Source organism: Xiphias gladius, chromosome 12 (assembly GCF_016859285.1).
Source record: "Xiphias gladius isolate SHS-SW01 ecotype Sanya breed wild chromosome 12, ASM1685928v1, whole genome shotgun sequence".
Taxonomy (NCBI): Eukaryota; Metazoa; Chordata; class Actinopteri; order Istiophoriformes; family Xiphiidae; genus Xiphias; species Xiphias gladius.
The window spans coordinates 2,418,075-2,437,710 of record NC_053411.1 but is presented as its reverse complement, the minus strand read 5'-3'; the positions used below and the strand labels follow the sequence as shown (position 1 = coordinate 2,437,710).

At 38.3% G+C, this 19,636-nt stretch overlaps 1 protein-coding gene across 3 annotated transcripts in view; it reads right to left on the bottom strand.

Annotated features, from left to right (window-relative positions):
* Positions 1-1,150: 1,150 nt before the first annotated feature.
* The window catches only part of frem1a (Fras1 related extracellular matrix 1a), a 31,872-nt gene continuing 13,386 nt past the window's right edge, over positions 1,151-19,636 (bottom strand). The window contains exons 11-37 of one of the 3 annotated variants that reach the window (XM_040140297.1): positions 18,293-18,489; positions 18,112-18,202; positions 17,857-18,024; positions 17,561-17,769; positions 16,267-16,360; positions 15,899-16,151; positions 14,957-15,160; positions 13,891-14,076; positions 13,610-13,806; positions 13,285-13,495; positions 12,102-12,246; positions 11,858-11,999; positions 10,738-10,933; positions 10,291-10,555; positions 9,390-9,807; positions 7,416-7,617; positions 7,189-7,333; positions 6,975-7,104; positions 6,693-6,765; positions 6,163-6,312; positions 5,672-5,877; positions 5,499-5,546; positions 5,236-5,421; positions 4,483-4,614; positions 3,706-3,821; positions 3,387-3,472; positions 1,151-2,262 (exon numbers count right to left, since the gene is read on the bottom strand). In XM_040140297.1, the coding sequence (XP_039996231.1) occupies positions 2,060-2,262; positions 3,387-3,472; positions 3,706-3,821; positions 4,483-4,614; positions 5,236-5,421; positions 5,499-5,546; positions 5,672-5,877; positions 6,163-6,312; positions 6,693-6,765; positions 6,975-7,104; positions 7,189-7,333; positions 7,416-7,617; positions 9,390-9,807; positions 10,291-10,555; positions 10,738-10,933; positions 11,858-11,999; positions 12,102-12,246; positions 13,285-13,495; positions 13,610-13,806; positions 13,891-14,076; positions 14,957-15,160; positions 15,899-16,151; positions 16,267-16,360; positions 17,561-17,769; positions 17,857-18,024; positions 18,112-18,202; positions 18,293-18,489 (4,653 nt within the window). In that variant the 3' untranslated portion in view covers positions 1,151-2,059. The remainder of the gene's footprint in view (positions 2,263-3,386; positions 3,473-3,705; positions 3,822-4,482; positions 4,615-5,235; positions 5,422-5,498; positions 5,547-5,671; positions 5,878-6,162; positions 6,313-6,692; positions 6,766-6,974; positions 7,105-7,188; positions 7,334-7,415; positions 7,618-9,389; positions 9,808-10,290; positions 10,556-10,737; positions 10,934-11,857; positions 12,000-12,101; positions 12,247-13,284; positions 13,496-13,609; positions 13,807-13,890; positions 14,077-14,956; positions 15,161-15,898; positions 16,152-16,266; positions 16,361-17,560; positions 17,770-17,856; positions 18,025-18,111; positions 18,203-18,292; positions 18,490-19,636) is intronic. The other 2 variants (XM_040140299.1, XM_040140300.1) reach the window with 2 other exon arrangements.

Genomic DNA, 19,636 nt, shown 5'->3' with positions numbered 1-19,636 from the left:
CATTCATCTCATTTGTTTAATTTGTACACAAACAGAAATGCATTTTAGCTAGTGTACAAATCCCATTTCTCAGAGACAGTAGAGTGATGGTTACCTGATACTAAGGTTAGCCATCTGACACAATAACATTACCTTAACACAAGATATACTGTATCTGAAAATATCACTTTCCCTTAAAAACCGCCCAGATATGAACAAGCTCTCCCCAGCCGGTGAGGCCACATTGTTAGGACCGCCAAAACTGCCAACCCAGGGTGCGCTGTGTCACCCAAAAGCCCTCTTTATTTTAAATCTTATTATGGATTAAACGCAGAGATGAACTAAAATTAAGATGAATACGATGCAAAATATGGCTGCTCTTTGTATTAAAAGCATGTTAAAGAAACTGAGTGCGTGATGGATTTTAGTCAGTGTGTTCCACAACACATGCCTGGTGATGATAAACTGTAAAGTCAGTGAGCAGCTGCAGTGAGCAGTAGTAACTTACTAGGAAATGATTCTGTTCCGTTCAAACCTGGTGGGTAATTATCCGTCAAATTGTGACTAACTCAAAACTTTAAAGACTTTCCTCCTGACTGACTGATGTTCTAGTGCTGCTATTGTAACTTTTAGAAAAAAAAAAACGTTTTTCTCATTTACAGTAGTGATCAATCATAAAAACATGTTGGCATTTATCCAAAGCATACACAAATACTTCAAGTTTCCTGCTTCTTTTTGAAGCACTCAAATGTAGATGCATCACACACATGTATATTGGTTCAGTTTTAGTTGGACTCACCGAGCTGAAGAGGAGATGGTGTATCTTTTCAGTGCATGCAAACTCTCTGAGAACTGCTTACAGCTCATACAAAAGGCCGTCTTTCATACCCCTGCAGTAGATCACATGATGAGGATAATCACATTGCCGCCTAACCTTGTGGTTTCACAGGACCCACTGGCCCAGATATGAATAACATTGATAGTGTTGAATTCTCAAAAAAGTGACAATAACAGCAACATGTAACTGTGGCCTAAAACTAATGAAGAAATATCAACATGAAAAGTAGTTTTATTGTACCCGAGAAAAGATGTTTCACTGATAGTAGACAATGGCTTAATGGATTTGGAAATATCATAATCTCTATAATAAGAGTTTATATTGATGCTGAGGTTTGCAAGGACAGTTATTTATGGTCACTAACAGTGCAGCTGAATCTTGGCGATATCACAGATTTGCCTCTTTTGTCTGAAATCAAGCGCTGGGAATTCTCACAAATACTGATTTAATTCTCCTTGCAAATACTGTAAGGATAATTTATTTAAATTATTATAAACAAGAAAAAAAATTGACTGATTATGCAAAATATTCCATTAGAGCTTCATTTACACAGATGATTTAATGCTGAACTTTATTATGATGCTTTTTTTCTGTTTACATGGCCAAATAAACATGTTTATGATGTTATACTGTGTGTCAATTGGGTTACAGTAATCTGATTTTTTAGGAAATTTAGGAATACCGTATGTACAGTGTAAGCATAAATACACAAACTCAAATTTAAATAACAAAAGTCTTATAACCAGGTTTGGACACAAGACACCTTAGATATCATTGCAAGACCATCAGGTAATTTGCAAAAAGTACAACATCAACAGTCTGATTTGTAACTAAATTGCCTACACCACAAACCAATTGACTACAGTGTAGAGCACAGTTCCAGCCTTGGTTCTGTCTAAAACAACTAAAAGACAACTAAAAAACAACTAAAAGACACTAAATACATTTTTTTAAATCTCTTGTGTGCCTTACATATATAACAATACTTTCAGTGGCTAATTAGAATAAATGTTGTGTAAACAATGTCACTTAGTGTAGCAGGTTATTTTTTACACACATTAATTGTCACAAAGTACATTATAAATCATAGAAAAAGTTCCATCAAAGTTCCCACTGATCCTTGTTGGAAAGTTGTCTTATTGTTCAGTTTAGACGTCCTGAGGATGAGTCCTTCCTCCTGCAACTCTTCTGAAACAACACATTGAGTGGTTCATGGCTGTGATACTGTCCACAGAGTCATTTTCAAGTCTTGACTGAACACACAAAGCGATGGACTCTGCTGGTTTTACAGTCCCTTATCTGCCACTTTGCCCTTCTCCACACCAGGATGCACTTTTTGCTTCCCTTCATTTTTGACCGAGGGGGCGTCTTTCTCCAGTTGGTGTAGCTGACCGGCTCGCCACCCGCCCATTCCCAGCGTCCTTGGCCTTCCCTGTCATTCAGACCTTATATAGTAGGAAAAAACAGTAAGTATAAAGGAGTTGTACTCCATAATGGGAAAAATATCTCCAATGATGTAATTCACGAAACTTTCATGCCACTAATAAACCCCACAGTCAAAATATTGAACACCATAAATTGTCAAGCTGACAAAAAGCAAGGTAACAAAACAAAATTTAATTCTTTGATTACTACTCAAATTTTTATTATCAAAAAGCTAACTGTTAATTGAAGAAGTATAGACTTTAATCAAAATTGAACTTCCATCTATCCCAGGGAAGATGATACCAGGATATACATGGTCAGCTCCCTAAAAAAGATCAGCTCCAACAAGTTGTACTCAATATATTGTTAGTACTGTAATATATTGTCAGCCCATTTCACATGAAATGGTTATTGTGTAGAGAGTTAATACTTAGGGTCTAAGTCTCCCCACAAGAATGCACCAAGCTTCATACAGCAGGGATTGGGGAGTGACAATAACAACATCCTCCCCAAAGGAATGTAGACTCAGACCCTGCAAGTGGATGGTGGGTGGAGGTGAGCCTTTTGAAATGTTATATAAACAGCAGCAGCATTAGCAGCAGTAGCAGCAAGAGACAGTATAAGTCTCAGGTGAGAGGTGTGATCTTGTAAATTGGTTCAGTATCGGCCTTAGTACTGACCTCGAATCGGATATTGGCCAGACATGACCAATCTACAGTAAATATTTTAATATTATCTGTTTTGCCCCATTCATGCATGTGCTTCACAATAAATGTACGGTATTTTAAATCATTGTAATGTCCTTGACTATCAAACCAGATGTGTTGACAATGCCATTTGCTGCCAGTTAACATGATCAAAGATTTTCTTAATTTGGTTTTTCCAAAAGCACATTTTCTGCACTTTTTGTTGAGAGGTCATTTACATGAACAAAGTAACACTCAATTTAATGACATGTTTAATAAATCTTGAAAAAAGAAGCTGATGTTAAATCCTATGAACTAGGAGGTGATGTGTAAAATTGTAAGAGCGGCCCTTTAATATGATCTCTAACATTGTAAAATTACAAATAAAATTTTTTTAAACGATTTATGTAATCTTCAAACAGGAAAGTCATTGCAAACAATCAGTAGAAAATACCCACCTATCCAGAATGGTTTTCTTCCACTGAAGTCCCACAGCCAGTCCATGTCGACTTTAGAGAGAACACTTGTTAGAGTTCCTTTATATCTGAAATAAAAAAGAAAAAGAAGGAAAGCTGTGTTCTCTTTTGAATAGTTAATTTTAGAGCATACAAATGAGATTATACAGTTCTTGTGTGTGAGAGACAACTAATCAGAAGCATGTATGGTCATGCTTTGTGACTCACAATTTCTCTCTAAGTTTGTTTATCCTTTATCAAACAAATTCTGTGTGTTTGCAAAAACACACAGAGTGTGTCTGAGCTTCACGTTGAACTTTACCTCTCCCTGCAGGCTCGGTTAGCTGTGCTCCAGGTGGCTTTGTGCTCAGTGTTGAGGATGTAACAGTGGCCACCATGAAAGGTCCAGCCTTTAGAGCACATCTGAGCACCCACCATCTGTGTTTCAAGAGCAAATGTGCAGACATGTTGACATTTGTAGGTGAACTTAAATAATTTTAAATGAAAATGATAAGAAATAATTTTCGAAGTTTATCAACAAGGAAAAGAAAAAATCACTCCAAGGTACCATCTATGAATCTCTATGGAGTTCTAAAAAGTTCTATCCTAGAACCACTATTTTTCAGTCTTTATATGTTACCACCCAAGGTCATTATTCATAAGGACAGTACAGCCTTTAATTGATATGCAGATGACACCCAATTGCATATGCAGTATCTATTAGTCTTGATGATCTGAGCCCCCCTTTACTCCCTAGAAAATGACAGCTGACATTAATATATGGATTAATGTTATCTGAATCGTGATAAAATGGAGATCCTTGTTATTGGTCCACAATAGCAAAGAGAGAAAATTTGCCTGCAATACTTTACTATCTTGCCAAATTTGCCTCAGGCAAGAAATGTGGGTGTTACCACTTACTCTGATCTAACTTTCCGTCCACATTCTGTATAAGGAACAAAAGTAAAACAGCAGTGTATCATTTTAAGAATATTGCCATGGTCAGACCTTTACTTTCTCCCAGAGATGCAAAGATGCTTTTGGGGGCTTTTATTACAGGTAGGCTTCCCCATGTTGTGAAGCTGTGAAGCTGGAGTACCTGATCAGTTGGTGCCCAGGGTTTCCAGGAGACACCATTGCAGTGAAAGAGCTGATTGGTTGTTTGGTTGAAATGCAGGAGTCCCTTCAGTTCTGGCACACAGGGCTTGGGGATGGAGTTATCAGCTGTAGCCTGTGGACCACCAAAATTGTGGTAAGTGTGAAACAGCCAATTAACGATATTTATGAAACAAAGTGAAAGATTTTGCCATGGATGGTAAAAAGCGTCCCACAATTCTATGTTGGTATCACTTGAGTGGCAAGACAAGGTTGTACCTACCTATCTACAACCTAGCTACGACCATTTAAAAAAGCGACAGAAAAATAGCCACAAAAATGGAGACATCTATGCAGCTGTATGGGTTGCTGAAAGTTTACTTACAGAAATAACAACTCTCAAATGGGCATATTTCTTTAATCATCATGAAAACCTAACTGGTTCTAGCAACCACTTCCTAAAAAAGTCATTGGTAGGACTGACACGTCACTTGCTACTGGTTGGTAAGGGCAAAATAAAACACAATAATCCACCCATTAAAAAAAGAAATCAGCTAACATCAACGGAATGTCAAGCTGAAGGAATCAAGGGAAAGAAAACTTTCTGTGTGGATATCAGTTTAGTTTGATTATCAGGCTAAAGTAACACCATGTGGCCCTGTTTGCAAAGCTGAAAAAGAGACAAAGGGATCTTAGCAAAAGAGAACTCAGCAAATTTTCCAGTGAGCAGAAAAGAACCACTGACATTTGCACTCACATGTCCTTTAGCTGGTCCAGTGTTTTGAGATTTCGAGATCTTTCTTTGAGGATCCAGTTTTGATTTAGTAAGCTCTGCTGACGCCTGCTGTTGTGCCCCTCTGCTAACCACACGGATGTTTGCTTTTCTGCCCTTTCTGGATGGGGAGGTTCCATCTTCTACTTGCATTTGTATAATGCCATGATACTGGGATCAAAAAGACAAAGGAAATGAGGGATTTTCTGGCTTTGAAAGGTAAGGTCATGTCAGTTGTTGCTGCTTACTGTGTAAACGATGTCTGTCCCATTGTGAAAAACCGATGAAGGTGCAACCTAGAAGATGAAACAGAGTAAGAATTTATAGAAATTTTTAAACTGGAACAAAACAGAAAAAAAAATGAAAAATTTCAACTTGGATAAAGTCATATCCAATGTGATCTTTAAGAGTAGGTACATACAGACTTTGGATTCCCCATAACTCTGAGTTTCTTTTTCAGGGGACTTGCAGGCCTGGAGGTGCTGTCTCCACGGGTCCAGATGACTGATTCAGTGCCCAAGGGAAGTTTCTCTAGTTGAATGGATCCATGCTGGGGATACATGTCTGACCTAATCTCTGTTCCTCCAAGGACAGGAGCCTGCTGATCCTGGTTCAGCCTGCACTGTCCTATGGTGTTAAAGTTTTAACTGTCACGTTAGTATCTTTAGGCAGTATCAATTACATGCGTTTTTAATCAGAATCACTGACATCGCACCGTCTTGTGAAAAATACTTTACCATAACAAAAGTGGAAAGCATGCATATTACATACAGTAGAATCATTTAACATTTATATTTATGAAACGATTTTCTTTGGTAAGTATCCAGGTAAAAAAGGGATCACATGCAGGGATGCAGCCTTGCAAAGTGCCCTCTAGGATGTTATAAATCTATAGCTGGGGTTTATTTTTACCTCTACCTGAGTCCCTAATGGTGATTTCAGCCCTCTTGTTGCTGCCAATCATTGTGCCCTCGGGGGAGACCAGCAGCACTACAAACATTTCCTCAGCCTCCTCAAGGTGATCCTGAATAATTTCTATTTGCCAGCTCCTCTTTGACACTCCTACATAGAGAGAAACATCACAGCTTATTTTACGAGTTGGTACAGGTCTGATAGATTGTGATTCTCCTGGTTTGTACCTGTTATTTTGTAGCACACTGTAAATTACTGAAATGAATTGTGGTTGTTGTAGTGGCACGACATTAGCAATAGCAATTTTAGTAGTAGCATTTTTACAATGTGAGAGTAAAAGACAATGTAATCCCTCTCAGAGGATAAATAGCATCACTGGATTTCGAAAAACATTGGATCCTACACTTTCTGTAACGTAACTTTCAAATGCCATTTCCTGCCATTTCCTCAGTAACACAGGCTGAATATACAGTATACTACTGTTCCTTAAAAAAGCACAATATGAGCTTTCTATATTAATGAGTACATACCTGGATCAAACTGAATGAGGGAAGAAGGGCTTATGAGGAAATCTTTCCCAGCTATTGCAGTCACTGCCTTTACCTAAATTAAAAAACGTGATTCAAAAACAAGCCTTAAAATCTGCTGGAGGGCAGAGCATAGAGTAGCAAAAATTAATCTAATTCCTGCACAGTATAAAGCTGCTTGGGGCGTTGAGATGCTTTATTAATACAACTGTGCTCAAGTTAAATATACTTATAAAGAGAAAATTCATAACAGCTGATCAGTTTCAACAAGAAATGACAGCAGACCTTGACAGTGATGTATGAAGACTCGACCAAGTTTCCTTTTCGGATGATGTCCAGCGAGACGCCTCCCTGCTCCTCACACACAGAGTAAACAGGCTGAGACAGCTCCACACTGGACCAACTGAATTCAAGTCTGCAAAGACAAGGTCAAGCATGGTGAAGACTAAATTGTTAATCTAATATGTCATAAAAATACATGTCACAGTTTTTTTCTTACATGTGAGAAGGCCCAGTGTTCCCTAAAGGATCAGACACTCTGAACTCCAGGCTATCTGAGAGAGACTCCCTTTCTGGATTGATGATGTAGATGATGGTTCTCTTGTGCAGCTCCATCTGAGAGAAGCGCTGTGACACAAACCCACCTGCAACAGCAAAGAGAAAGACTTACTTTTTCATTCCAAGTTAAGCTGAAGTGTAGATGGAAAAAAAATGTTTTTTTCCCACCTGTAGTAATGTTTTCTAGGTAACCAAAGTAGGGCGGGCGAACGATGCAGAATATCAGCTCTTCTTCTTTGCTGTCACTGTCTTGGGCCTTCAGCTCCCGAGATGACAGAAAGATCCCGTATCGTCCATCGCCTAAAACCTCTGCTTTCCAAAGAGGGATCTTCTTCACAACCACAGGAAAAGACTTATCCAAAGGCTTGATCTGAAATTATACATGGTTTGTTAATTAAATAGATATTGGTTAACATGAATATCATAGCAACGGAAGTAATTTGGATTTATTAAATGATGTGATGAAGCCTATATGATAAACACAGACTTAACTTTATCTAGATTTGAAAAATGCTGCATCTGTTTTCCATAGCACAGTGATACAACAGAGCACCAATGATGCATATTGTGCCCCATGCATAGCTGATCAGTTGTGGTACCATAGAGAACATTCGAGAAGAGTCTAAAAGCAGACCTCAACTCTGGGGAGTTTGTGACCCAATGAGAAGGGATAAGTAAGTCATGTTTCTTAACACTTTCTTCTTGTTTAAATCAATTAAACAAGATTTAATTGATTTAAGTTTGTCACTTCTTTTCATGCCACAAAAGTATAAGAGAAAAAAAGTTTTTCTCACTGCTACAAATGTATAAAAGCCAAGAGCCACAGTTAATTTCATTAACTAATGTGAAAAATGTGTAAATGTTTACTTTGTGTGTTTTTAACTTGAAGGTTCGAAGGTAACATTACTGTAACCTCAGCTTAAACAATACTAGAAATAAATGTAAGACATGTAAAGTGGAATGTTCAAGTTCTCATTAATAAAGACATTAGTAACTGTTAGCATATTAGCACTAGTGAAGTTTGAGAGAGTAGAGTAGGATCCAGCTTAATTCTAACAGAAAATGCTATTCAGCTAAAGTGCTACTAAAAATAAGATTGTTGGATGTTGTGTTTATCACCAAAGTTATGTTACCATCTCATCCTGAGCAGAACTAGTTTTAATAAATGCTAATATGCAAGTTTTTTTTTAAATTTTTGTATTTTATAGTTTTGAAGGCAGTATGGCACTCATGAAGGAACATTTGCTAAAATCAAATACTTATATTGATGAGTTTTTGTTTTCACTTTTACTCCAGAGGATATACATAATTTGTTATTATTCATGACACATGACACGCCATAGACATAATGTTTATATGACATTGTCAAACATGCTAACATCAGCTTCACTCATGTCAACCAGTTTAGCCTTGTACCTATTCAGCTAGCCCAATTATTTCTTTCACACCCCTACGAGAAACAATGGTTAGGGATCTTTTAGGATTGGCCCCCATCTTATACCTGACAAACAACATCACATTAATGCTACTCAAAGCAAGATTATGTATTTTTTGGTGGTAAAAATAACAAATTCTTTCTTTTACAAATTTAAAGTTTAATTCATAAGCAAAAAAATTCATCCTTGCTCAAGTCACTACACGTTTTTTCTTTTTTCTTTTTTCACTGTCTTTTTCTTTCATTCTTATTTGGTCTGGTGTGAGCAGTAGCTTGTTGTGGCTAATGTTCATAATGTTAGCAAAGTTTAGATAGATATTTTTATTTATCGCACATTGATGTCAGTTTGCGGACTATATGAATTTTTACCTTTGCTACAATTTAACATTTACCATTGTCACTTGTGACCACAGTTGCTGTTGTGCAGAAAACCTCTGTGAACCTTATTACATCTGTTAAATTAGGTTCTTGAGGAAAAAGGCCAGTCTTAAGGAAATGATGCATCACATTTGGGTATCCTACTTTTACCATTGGCTCACAGACCTAGGATCCCTAAAATGTGAGGTGTGCAGTTAGCCTCTTTTGGAACTTGGAACACATCCTCTTTCAGCCATATATGATGGCACAGAACAGCTAATGTTGCTAGAAGAGTTGGGTCACAAACAAAGAGCCTCTATAATTCACAAGATACTGCCTTTATCACTTACCTGAATGGTGAAGAACACGGGTTCCAAATGTAAGCGCCCATCCAGGAGGAAGCCTCGATTGGTGCTGTCAGAAGCAGTAAAGGCAAACTGGTCGATCTGCGACGGCCCTCCGTCATGTTTATATGATACCTCTAACTGTTGTATGTGTTTGTGGGTGAAGTTTGATCCAGCAGTTAGTGTGATACCAGCTAAAAGCAGCCTGCCATACTGTGGAGGCTGGAGGAGGATAAAGGTCAGGGCACTGGGTGGAGTGTCTGGGTCAGACAGGGCCAGGCAGTCAGGACCCAGGATAATGGAGGAACCCTGGGGGACTATGACACCTTTGTTGGAGGACAGAGATGGCAGGACACGATCCACCATTTCCACTGCAATGTCAAAGCTTCCATTTCGGCTGGTCTGACCATTACTCACAATAAACCTGTCAAAACATACAGCAGACTAGTGTTAGGCTGTCTGACCAAAAGTGATCAATGTAAAAATTACTTATTTTGACATCTCCCTTTGGATTTTGAAAGAATGGAAGAGTCTGTCCAAAAAACATTGTCTATGTTGCTTTCTTTTATATTGCTGTGTTGTTGTCCTTCATAATAATGCTAGCTCAGCCAAGCTTGGATTGTTTTATGATTATGACATGTACATCAGGTGATCAATACAAGGTTTACATATTGTCATTGCAGTCCTAACAAATTGAAATTTATAGTAATTTTAAATAACTTACACTTTACATACCCCGGGATCCACTTTTGTACCACATATCTACATACACAGTATGTAATTTATTACACCAAAGAAAAATATCTGTGTCACATAAAGACAGAAAATCATAACTGGGAAACTACTTCTCAACCACTAAGCACTGGTAAAATGCAAGTAAATCACAAGTTTTAGCTTCTTGACTCACTGGAAGGTTTCTGTGGGTGTGCTGGCTCGGTTGTCGTGCACGTAAGCTACAAGGTTTGCTGCTATGTCCATCTGGCTGAAGGTGGAGATGGCCAGTCCAGGGTGTTTGATGTACTCTATGTGTCCTTGAGCGGGAGGGTCGGTGATGACATACAGAAGCTCTTCAGACTTTTCTGTTCCGTCTGTGGCTAACAGCACATCTGTAGTGAGAACCACACGATCACCCCGACTGACGTTCACTGGCTTTACAAAGATGGCAATATTTCCTGAAAATTGTGATAGAGGAAACATATAAAGGTTACATTAAAATTAGGACCACATCAATATGAATTCACACTGGGCAGGGAAACACACTGGACATGTGGCCTAGCAGTCATGAGGATTACACAAGTAGAAAATTTGATCCAAACCTATGTCTAATGAAGAGTGTAAGACTAGCTTCTTGTACCTTTCTCACGATCTTTGACAGAGATGTGGAAGTGCTGTGGGGGTGATTGATTCTTTCCATCCAGCAAGTGGAAGACAAAGAAGTCTTGTGTTTTAGCAGCATGCAGGCCTGTGTGCACATATCGCAGAAGGTTCATGTCCACCATTTCCTGGGTGCAGTTTCTCCATGCTGTCAGTGACACCCAGTCTTTACCTTCCTGAGATAAAAACAGTCACAGTTAGGAGCACAACAACTCCCTGTGTCTTCCTAACGTTTACATTGCCAGGTTACTTTAAAGCAGCACATCCCAATGCCATGGGGATCAGGAATGAATTCTTTAAATAGCAGAATACCACTGGTTCATGATAGATTGCCCTTTTGCTCTTTTTTGCCTTAAGTAACGAAAACCCAGATGTAACCATGATATAGACATTCACAGTAGATCATTGGCTTCAGCAGTTTTCTATGCCCAATCTGATTCCTCGGTTTAATACAACAATTTGAATTGCCAAACTGGCATGGATTTTTTCAAAAGCATATCTTCACGTATTTACTGCATAATCTGCGAAGAAATACCACCAAGGAAGACTTTGTTTTCAATACAATCCTTGCACTCGAACGCATCATTATTCAGTAATAAAGCAACTCTGACGAGCATATAAAAAATTCAAATTTAAACTTTACTGTTCTGGTTCACTCTCAACTCTCTCATAGCTTCATTTTCAACTGCAGCGCTGATAAACCTTTTTACCTGTTTAATCATCTGGGGTGTATATTCATCACTCTGAAATATGACATCTTAAACTCACTGTTGTCACTGGTGTAGCAAGCTTTATATCTGGAATTTGGTATATCATGTTTCATTTCCACTAAATCCCCACTGCTACAGCCATTAGCTGTGAATAATTAAATATGTCATTTGTCATGTGGCTTTAGAACAGCTGTAAGTTCCACTTTCTCACATTTGAGAAAAGCCTTTATCATTTACTTACTGGCAATATGGAGCACTGGCACAAATCATCTATTGGGTACAAATGGATGATTCAGTACATTGTCATCACTTAATACAGCTAAACTGATAGGGGATATAACATAATTAAATTTGGTGTATCTCTTTAAAACATAATGGCACTGCACCAACCTTAAGTTGAAGTAGTCCTTGGGTAGGAACACTCTCAAATATGTACAAGACTTCTGAAGGGGGAGTATCACTGTCCTGTGCAAATAGTGTAACACTGGATATGAGCCTAGCCTCTCCTGGCTCCACCTCCAGCCCATTGTTCCTAAAGGACAAAAGATTAAGACCAGTTTTGTTTTGCTTTTCTACAATCAATCATGTGATGACTCACTTTAAATATGAACTGTAATGACGGTGTTAGTCTAACCTTATGGTACGAGGCTCCTCATCATTGACTGGAAGCACTTTAACCATCACTTGTCTGTGGAGTTGGTGCCTGCCATCAGTTAACTGGATGGTAAAACTATCCTCCATGTTCTCTGAGTCATCATGCATATACATCAGATCCATACCTGCCAGCCAATGATGATATACATTTATTTGACTTATTGAAAGATTTTTTACCAAGTTTTATTTATTCTACAAAGGTCTGCATGCTTAGTTTCATACTGCCATCATAGCATTCCAAGAGCCATTAACATAAAATGATAAAATGATAAAACTGTTTATTTTAAATGAAAGGAATATATGTCAATACTTCCTTGCTGTTGACATGAGAATATGTCACAAATCTACGGTAAATAGTCTGAGAGCGTGGTCCACCGTTCTCTGCTCTTTTGACTGTATCTCATAACCTTCAGCAAATGGAACTCTTTCAGGTGTCATGTTGAGCTATGTATCAGACTTGTAATAACAGGTGGTCATATATGGGGGGACTGTAACCCCTGTTTAAAGATGGTTTCTGACGACATCTTGGTAAGTGCCATTTGCTGAAGAAGGCCATGGGATACAGTCAAAAGCTTAGGGAATATCTATCTATGTGGACCTTGTGTTTGGAGTATTCACCACACCAATTTATTGCTAAGAACTGAACAGGTGAATGTAATAGGTGGTGTACTAAAAATGCCAAGTTTAACCCAATTATCTGAACGGCTTATTTGCAAGTTAGACCAAGATCCACTGGAATTTTATAATAGACAGTTTGGGTAATAAAAACCTGTCTGATCACTTGGACCCATAAACCCTAATGACATCATCAGGGTTATTTTCCCTGACTTTTGAAAACTCCTCCAGAGCTACAGAAGAAAATGTACAAGTGTTTTCACAGGCTGAGTCGTATTCCAAATGACTAATGACTAACTGATCTTCTTGTGTAAAATAGGTGCCCCTTTCATATATGAGAGCTGAGGTGAGTGGCAGTTTCCAGCGAGAAACTTGTGTCATCTTGCCTACAGGACATGAATGCAGAGCTAGCACTAATACTGTAAGACCAACTCTGAACTTAAACCACGCCACAGCTACACATAAACAAACTGTAACTCAAAGTTTCTTTTGATGTCAATTTCAGTCCTAAGTGAAATTAATCTACAGTACAGACATGTAAAAGGTACCATTAGTAAGATCTGTCATTGTAAAGTCGACCACAGGGGATTGGGGACTGGCCTCTCGTCTCTTGTTGACTGACTTTTCACTGTTGTGATTCATGATTCTGCCATGCTGAGGGGGTTTAACAATGCTGAACAGCAGGACGTCCCTGGGGATATCCAGATCCATTGCATGCAACACCGAGGAGTCCAGCTGCTTCATTTCTCCTTCTCGTACCTCATCATAGAAGGACATCAATTAATATTGGACCATATCTTGTGAACAAAATCGGATGGGAATGTCTCCTGGTTATTATGATCTTCAGAAGGGAGACTGACCATGAAAACTTACTGTGATGTTACGAGCACCAAACTCTGGGATCTCATCATTTGTTGGGTTAATAATAATGTAGAAGGGCACGTGAGCAGAGCTGTGTTTGCCATCTGACACACAGAGCATGATCTGGTCAGCTGTGGGCTCCATCCTCTGGTGTCTGGACTGTACGTAGTTCACATGACCCTCAATAATGTCTTTGTATGAAAATGAAGCTGGGAAAAAGGTTAGACAGAGAAGGACATTAAATTAATTCTTTTTTTCACCTATGTGATGAAAATATAGATCCTAATTCTTACCTATGCTTATGCCCATGTTACTTTTCTCAAAGCCAGGACTGGGCAGGACATTTTCAATGTAGCCAAACTCGGGTGGAGAAATTAGACTGACCACCAGTTCATCCAGGAGGGTGTCCACGTCAGAGGCCTTCAAATGAGACGCAGTTATCGGGGCAGTTCCACCTTCATTTACCATAAAGATGTGACCTACAAACAAATAAGAAAATTCTAAACCGTCAAACTAAAATCCCTGTAACTATTCAAATACCTGAACATATAGCATATGTATGTTAAATGTGATTTACTTGCTTTGGTATTTTAGTTATATTTTTTTTGTGTACTGTGGCCATTCAATGTTTGTGTTCAAACCTCCAAATTTACACATGATCAGTGAGGTTTCATATGAAGTCTTTTATATAGTTAGCTGTAATCTTATCCAGTTAAAGTGGTCCTCCATTAGACTCAATTGGGGGGAAAAAACCCTAATCAAGTACAGGCGACATCAACCTATTATCCAGATTAACGAATTTTGTAAAATAAATTTTTTTGGCCACTCTGGGGAAGTATAACTCCATAACAAAATTAAAAACCCATGGGTTACATGTAAGAAAGGGGTTTGCCTATTAATCTCACAGAAACAAAGCAAATTGTCATGTTTCTGTCAATCTGGTGAAAGTCCAATATTCTTTAAGGTTTGTTTTGTCTTCACCACCAAACTGCATTAACTGCGTTAATTACCTTTTTTTGGCCACTTGGGCTTGGTACATCTCCACTGCAAGCTGACAAACTCTCTCTCCTGACATATCAACTTACAAAGTTGTTATGGCTAACAGGTTACCAAACATTTGCAGCATTAGTAATCATTTGGAGTTGTGTTTGTGTCCATCTGATGGTGATCTACCCATGGATAGGGGAAGCTTTTTTTTTTCAAAGGTAGGCTTGTAAAGGTTAAATATAAGTTCATTTTACTTTTGAACAAATAAAAGAAATGTAACCAATTACCATAATTAATTCTATTCATTGTGTATTTTATGTTCAATATTTGTGAATCAGGTTATACCATTTTCCTGGGATAGGAATGGCCCACCTGTTGTTAGTGAAGGTGGTTGGCTGTCAACTGGAAACACTGTGATCTGGAGGTCGTACACAGGCAGGCTGTCCCGAAGGTGAGCTGGGCCTCTGGTCCTGAGGGGATTTCCTCCACCACAGCATAGAACAGAGTGTTCTGTTTCTCCATCAGAAATAACAAAGGTGATGGTGTCATGGCGAGGAGTGAGACCAATCTCCAGTCCTGAAACAACAATCATATAAAGCACTTTTTGAGACAGTCCTGACCGTACTATATATGTGTTCCTCTCTCCAAGATATTTATTGTTATGTAGTGTTACATGGGCAGGTGCTTTTAAAAGAAAAATACGCACAGCTTCAAAGGATGAGAATAAGTTCAACCAATGTGGCTTCTTGAATGTGAATACAGATGTCAAGTACAGATTTTTTTGGATTGCAGCTGCAATAGATATATTGAACTGACAAGCACTCCTTTAAAGATAGTTATGCATTTTGGGAAATACGCCCATTTAATTTCTTTCCCTGATTGAGAAGATTGATACCAAACTAATTTCTGTGCCTTAAGTACGTGGTTAGTTTAGCTTAGCATAAAGACTGGAAATGGCAAAACAGCTAGCCTGGCTCTGTTAAAAAAGTTAAAAAAAAAATAAAACTGTGATTTAAACTAAGCGATATCTGATCAAAGAACATGTTAACAATCTTACCAAGCTTTTTAGCACATAACACTGGGATAGGTCTCTGCATGCAGTATATGGCACCACATCAAATGTATTTTTCCTCTCAGTGAATTGTGTTGAAAAAACTGTCCCTATATTGAACATAATTACTAGTTACATGAATAAATTCTATAATTAATTGTGATCAATCCAACAGCATCATAACCACTTTACTAAATTGGATGACTTGGACTGTACCAGACCCTAACAAAAGTATAGATTTTAGTCCTCCTTCTGTTGTCTACCTGTGTGTTTGTAGGTGATGATCCCTGAAGTGATATCTGCCTGAATGAAGCGATCAACCACAACACCATTTTGGAGCACCACACCATGATATGGCTGCCGGGCAATTAAGAAGGCCAGGCTGCTGTTGTCGCTGTCTGCATCAGAAGCATAGATATACTCTGCTGTGATGACTACTTCCTGTCCCTCTGCACAGCTGAGAATTGGTTTCAAACCAGTGACCAACACCGGGACCTCATCATTAATGGGCTTCACCTAGAGATAAAAAGCAGGTCACTTTGGTGAAACAATTAATGGTTCAAAGTCCAAGAGGGTAAAGCCCTTAAGATTGGTCATTTTCTAAAGGAACTCCTCAAAAGAGACCAATTACCTTCACTTGTAGGACAAAACTGACTGAATTAGTGCCATCTGTTGCAATGAATTCAATGTTGTCCTCCACAGTTTCTGAGCTGTCGTGATTATAACTGCATGATCAGATAACACAAGAAATAAAGATTTGATGAGTCATGAAATTAACAATCTTGCAACATTAATACAATGACATGAAGTCACAGAATTAAAATACTGAATCTGTTCAGTATTAAAACAACTACCTTCCACCCTCAGGAGACTACTCTCCCACAGGCAGTCATAAGTGACATTCTGATGCAAGTTGCGTGTGGGGGAATCTCAAATTCTGATTTTGCTTAACCCATTTTCCGATACACCGTTTTGAGCTATGGAGTGCCTCAAGGGTACATTCTTGGTCCTTTTTTATTTGATTTTCTACAATATATATAGAAAGTATAAATAGAATGATTGCACCATTCTATTTAGTCGCTCTTATTGATGCTATTCCTGCCTGTCTGATAGATTGTGCTAAATGATTTTATTCTGAAACATTTTGTAACTTTTGTTTTGAAAAGTGTTCTATAAATAAATCTTTACTTACTAACCTAATTACTTGATTGGAAAAAAACATTTAAAACCACAGAAGCCAAGATCAACTTTTTGCTTTTTGCTAATTATAAGTAGGTGTGACCCACTTATAATTATTCCATTATAACAACAACGTGACTCTGCTATCCTGAGAAAACAAGATAATTAACTTGTGATTTTGATTATGTTTTACATTTTTAAATCATGCGTATCTTGTGAATAACAAATAGAACACACAATGATCAACTGCTACTGTGCTTTTAGTAATAGTTTGAATCTAGAACCAGAGCTATAAAGCTTTGTTTGACAAAATAATCTTGACACAAGGTTTACTGATTAGCTTCCTCTGGATCTTTCACCTGCACCCCATTGTCTTCATTAGTAAATAGTCAGCAAGTTGTCATAACAACTAAGCAACTCAACCACAACTGTTGTCAACATGATTGACTACTAATGAAACCTGTAAATATACCTTGAGTCAAGATTGTTTTGTCACACTACTATTTCTGGGCTCAAGAATAAACTTTAACATTCAATTTTCAAGTGTCATTCCCCTCCACTGTGTTGCAATTACAGAAGAGATCTAAAAGACAGATGCATCAAAACCGGGGCAAATATTACCAGAGCTATCTGCATAGCTAGATACCATTAGAAATAAGGAAGAAGCTATGCTTTGTCCTATTAGGGTGGTCCAACCCTTTAAATACCATATGACGTATAGAAATGAATAAACCAGTATGTCTGACCTAACTTTAAAGCTTTTCAGGTCTTGCACAGTGAAAGCTTGGCCTGGTTTTAGCACGCGGCCGCCAAGCTGTAGAGCTCCATGCTGTGGTTGCCTCTGCAGCTCCACCTGCAGGGCTCTTTCCAGAGAATCCACATCTGACAACAGCAAGTGTTCAGGGCCAAGCCAGCGCTCCCCTCCCTCATCTACAGTCAGAGTGTTGGTGATGACCTGAAACAGAATGTATCCACACTTTTTCTATATATCCACGTCCACATGCATTAAATTAGATAAGAATAATACAATTTTCTTTTCCACCTGTGGTGGCTGGTTGTCCTCTGGTATCACAGTGATGTTAAAGCAGATCCCAGTGACTGTTTTGCCCAGATGGTTGGTTACAGAGAGAACAAACTGGATATACTGGGGGTAAGGGCCGATGTCCATGATAGGAGGCATGTAGGCTACTTTCATGAAGTTCACTGCATGCTGGAAACAAGCAATAAAATGGATGAGTTTTGGATGAGCCAGTCCCACAACATGTACCTCTAATGTATTAAAAACTACAAGAATTACCTGTGTGAAGAGCCTCAGCACTGGTGCATTGGAGTCTTTGGTGAATTTGGGTATGCTATCCACCAGGAACAACCGTCCTGCGTCAGGAGTGCTGCCCATCAGAACAAGAGCACATAGTTCAGACAGAATGCTTTTCCACAGTTTGGTGTATAGTGTTTTTAGCAGCTGAGGATATACTAACCTGTGAGGACCAGTGTAGAAAGGGGGAGTGGTAACTGTGTATGTCAGCGCACTGTCTGGGGACTCCTGGTCTACAAAGTGAAGCTGCTGTCGTGTTATATGGACCACTTCTGTTTCTTTGATCATGAGACACCGGCTGGAACCAGGAACCTCTTTAGGTGGCTGGTCTGGAACAGGTTCTATGTGCACAATCACCACCTGAAGACACCATTATAGATCACTGAATCAGATATTAAATACAAGTCTGTGATAGAATTCCATCGTAGTTGCAGAGTAGTAAAGCAGTTCTCTTAAATCCCAGATTGAGGATGTTTGTCTCATGGATTGTTTCATAAGTTTTTTTTTAACCACTCAAGCAATGTAGCTCAAGAGTTGACAATATCAATTGGTCGGCACCATAATTAAATATCTCAGGAACTATTGGATGGATTGCCATGAAATTTGGTACCGACATATATTAATGATCCCCAGAATATGAATCCTAAAGACTTTAGTAATCCCTTGAGCCTGACAGTTTTGGTTTTAGGGAAATGTCTTGACAACAAATGGATGCCTAATATTTGGTACAGATTTTCCTGGTCCCCTGAGGACAAAATTGTTGACTTTTTAATCTGGTGCCACCAGCAAGTCAGTGTTTAAAAGAATCTATGTGCTTATGTGCTCAGTGAAAAAAATAATGTATAATGAATCTGTCTAACAATTGCTGAACTATATATCAAACCCTAAGATGAAAGTACAGTATAGTATCTATAGTGGGACTGCCATCAACCTATTGTGTTAAGTATACATCCAGCTGGCTCAAGTCTAAGCATAACAACTCTACAGGAAGCTGCCACCACCTAACCTAATCCTGAATAAAGGTAGAGAAGAATCTAAAAGTTATCACATAAACTTGTGCTTACTTTTTGTTTAGCTATTTTGTTTATTATTTTATTTTATTATTTTATCAAGTAGCTTGAAATGTACACCTTCATGTTTTTTTTTGTAATGAATGTGACAATAACTACAATTTGGAGGTGATGTTAATTTCTTTAATCTAAAAATATGAACATTTTCATTTAAAATGTCAATATAATCAGTGTTTCTCAAAGAGGGTGTGTCTTGTCAAAGTGGAAAAGTCAGTTTCAGTGTAGACACTAAATCATGTTATATGTTCACATTGTTTCATTTCAGGTCAACTGTTTACATGGGATGTGATTTATTATGGTCTGGTTTTTACATGCACCAACACATTTAATCAGAGCAGCTGTGTGACATGTGACATGTGTGTAACTGTGAGCAAAAGTGATCATGAACATCATGCATGGAGGAACCTACGTCCCCACGCATTTACGTCAAGACAGAG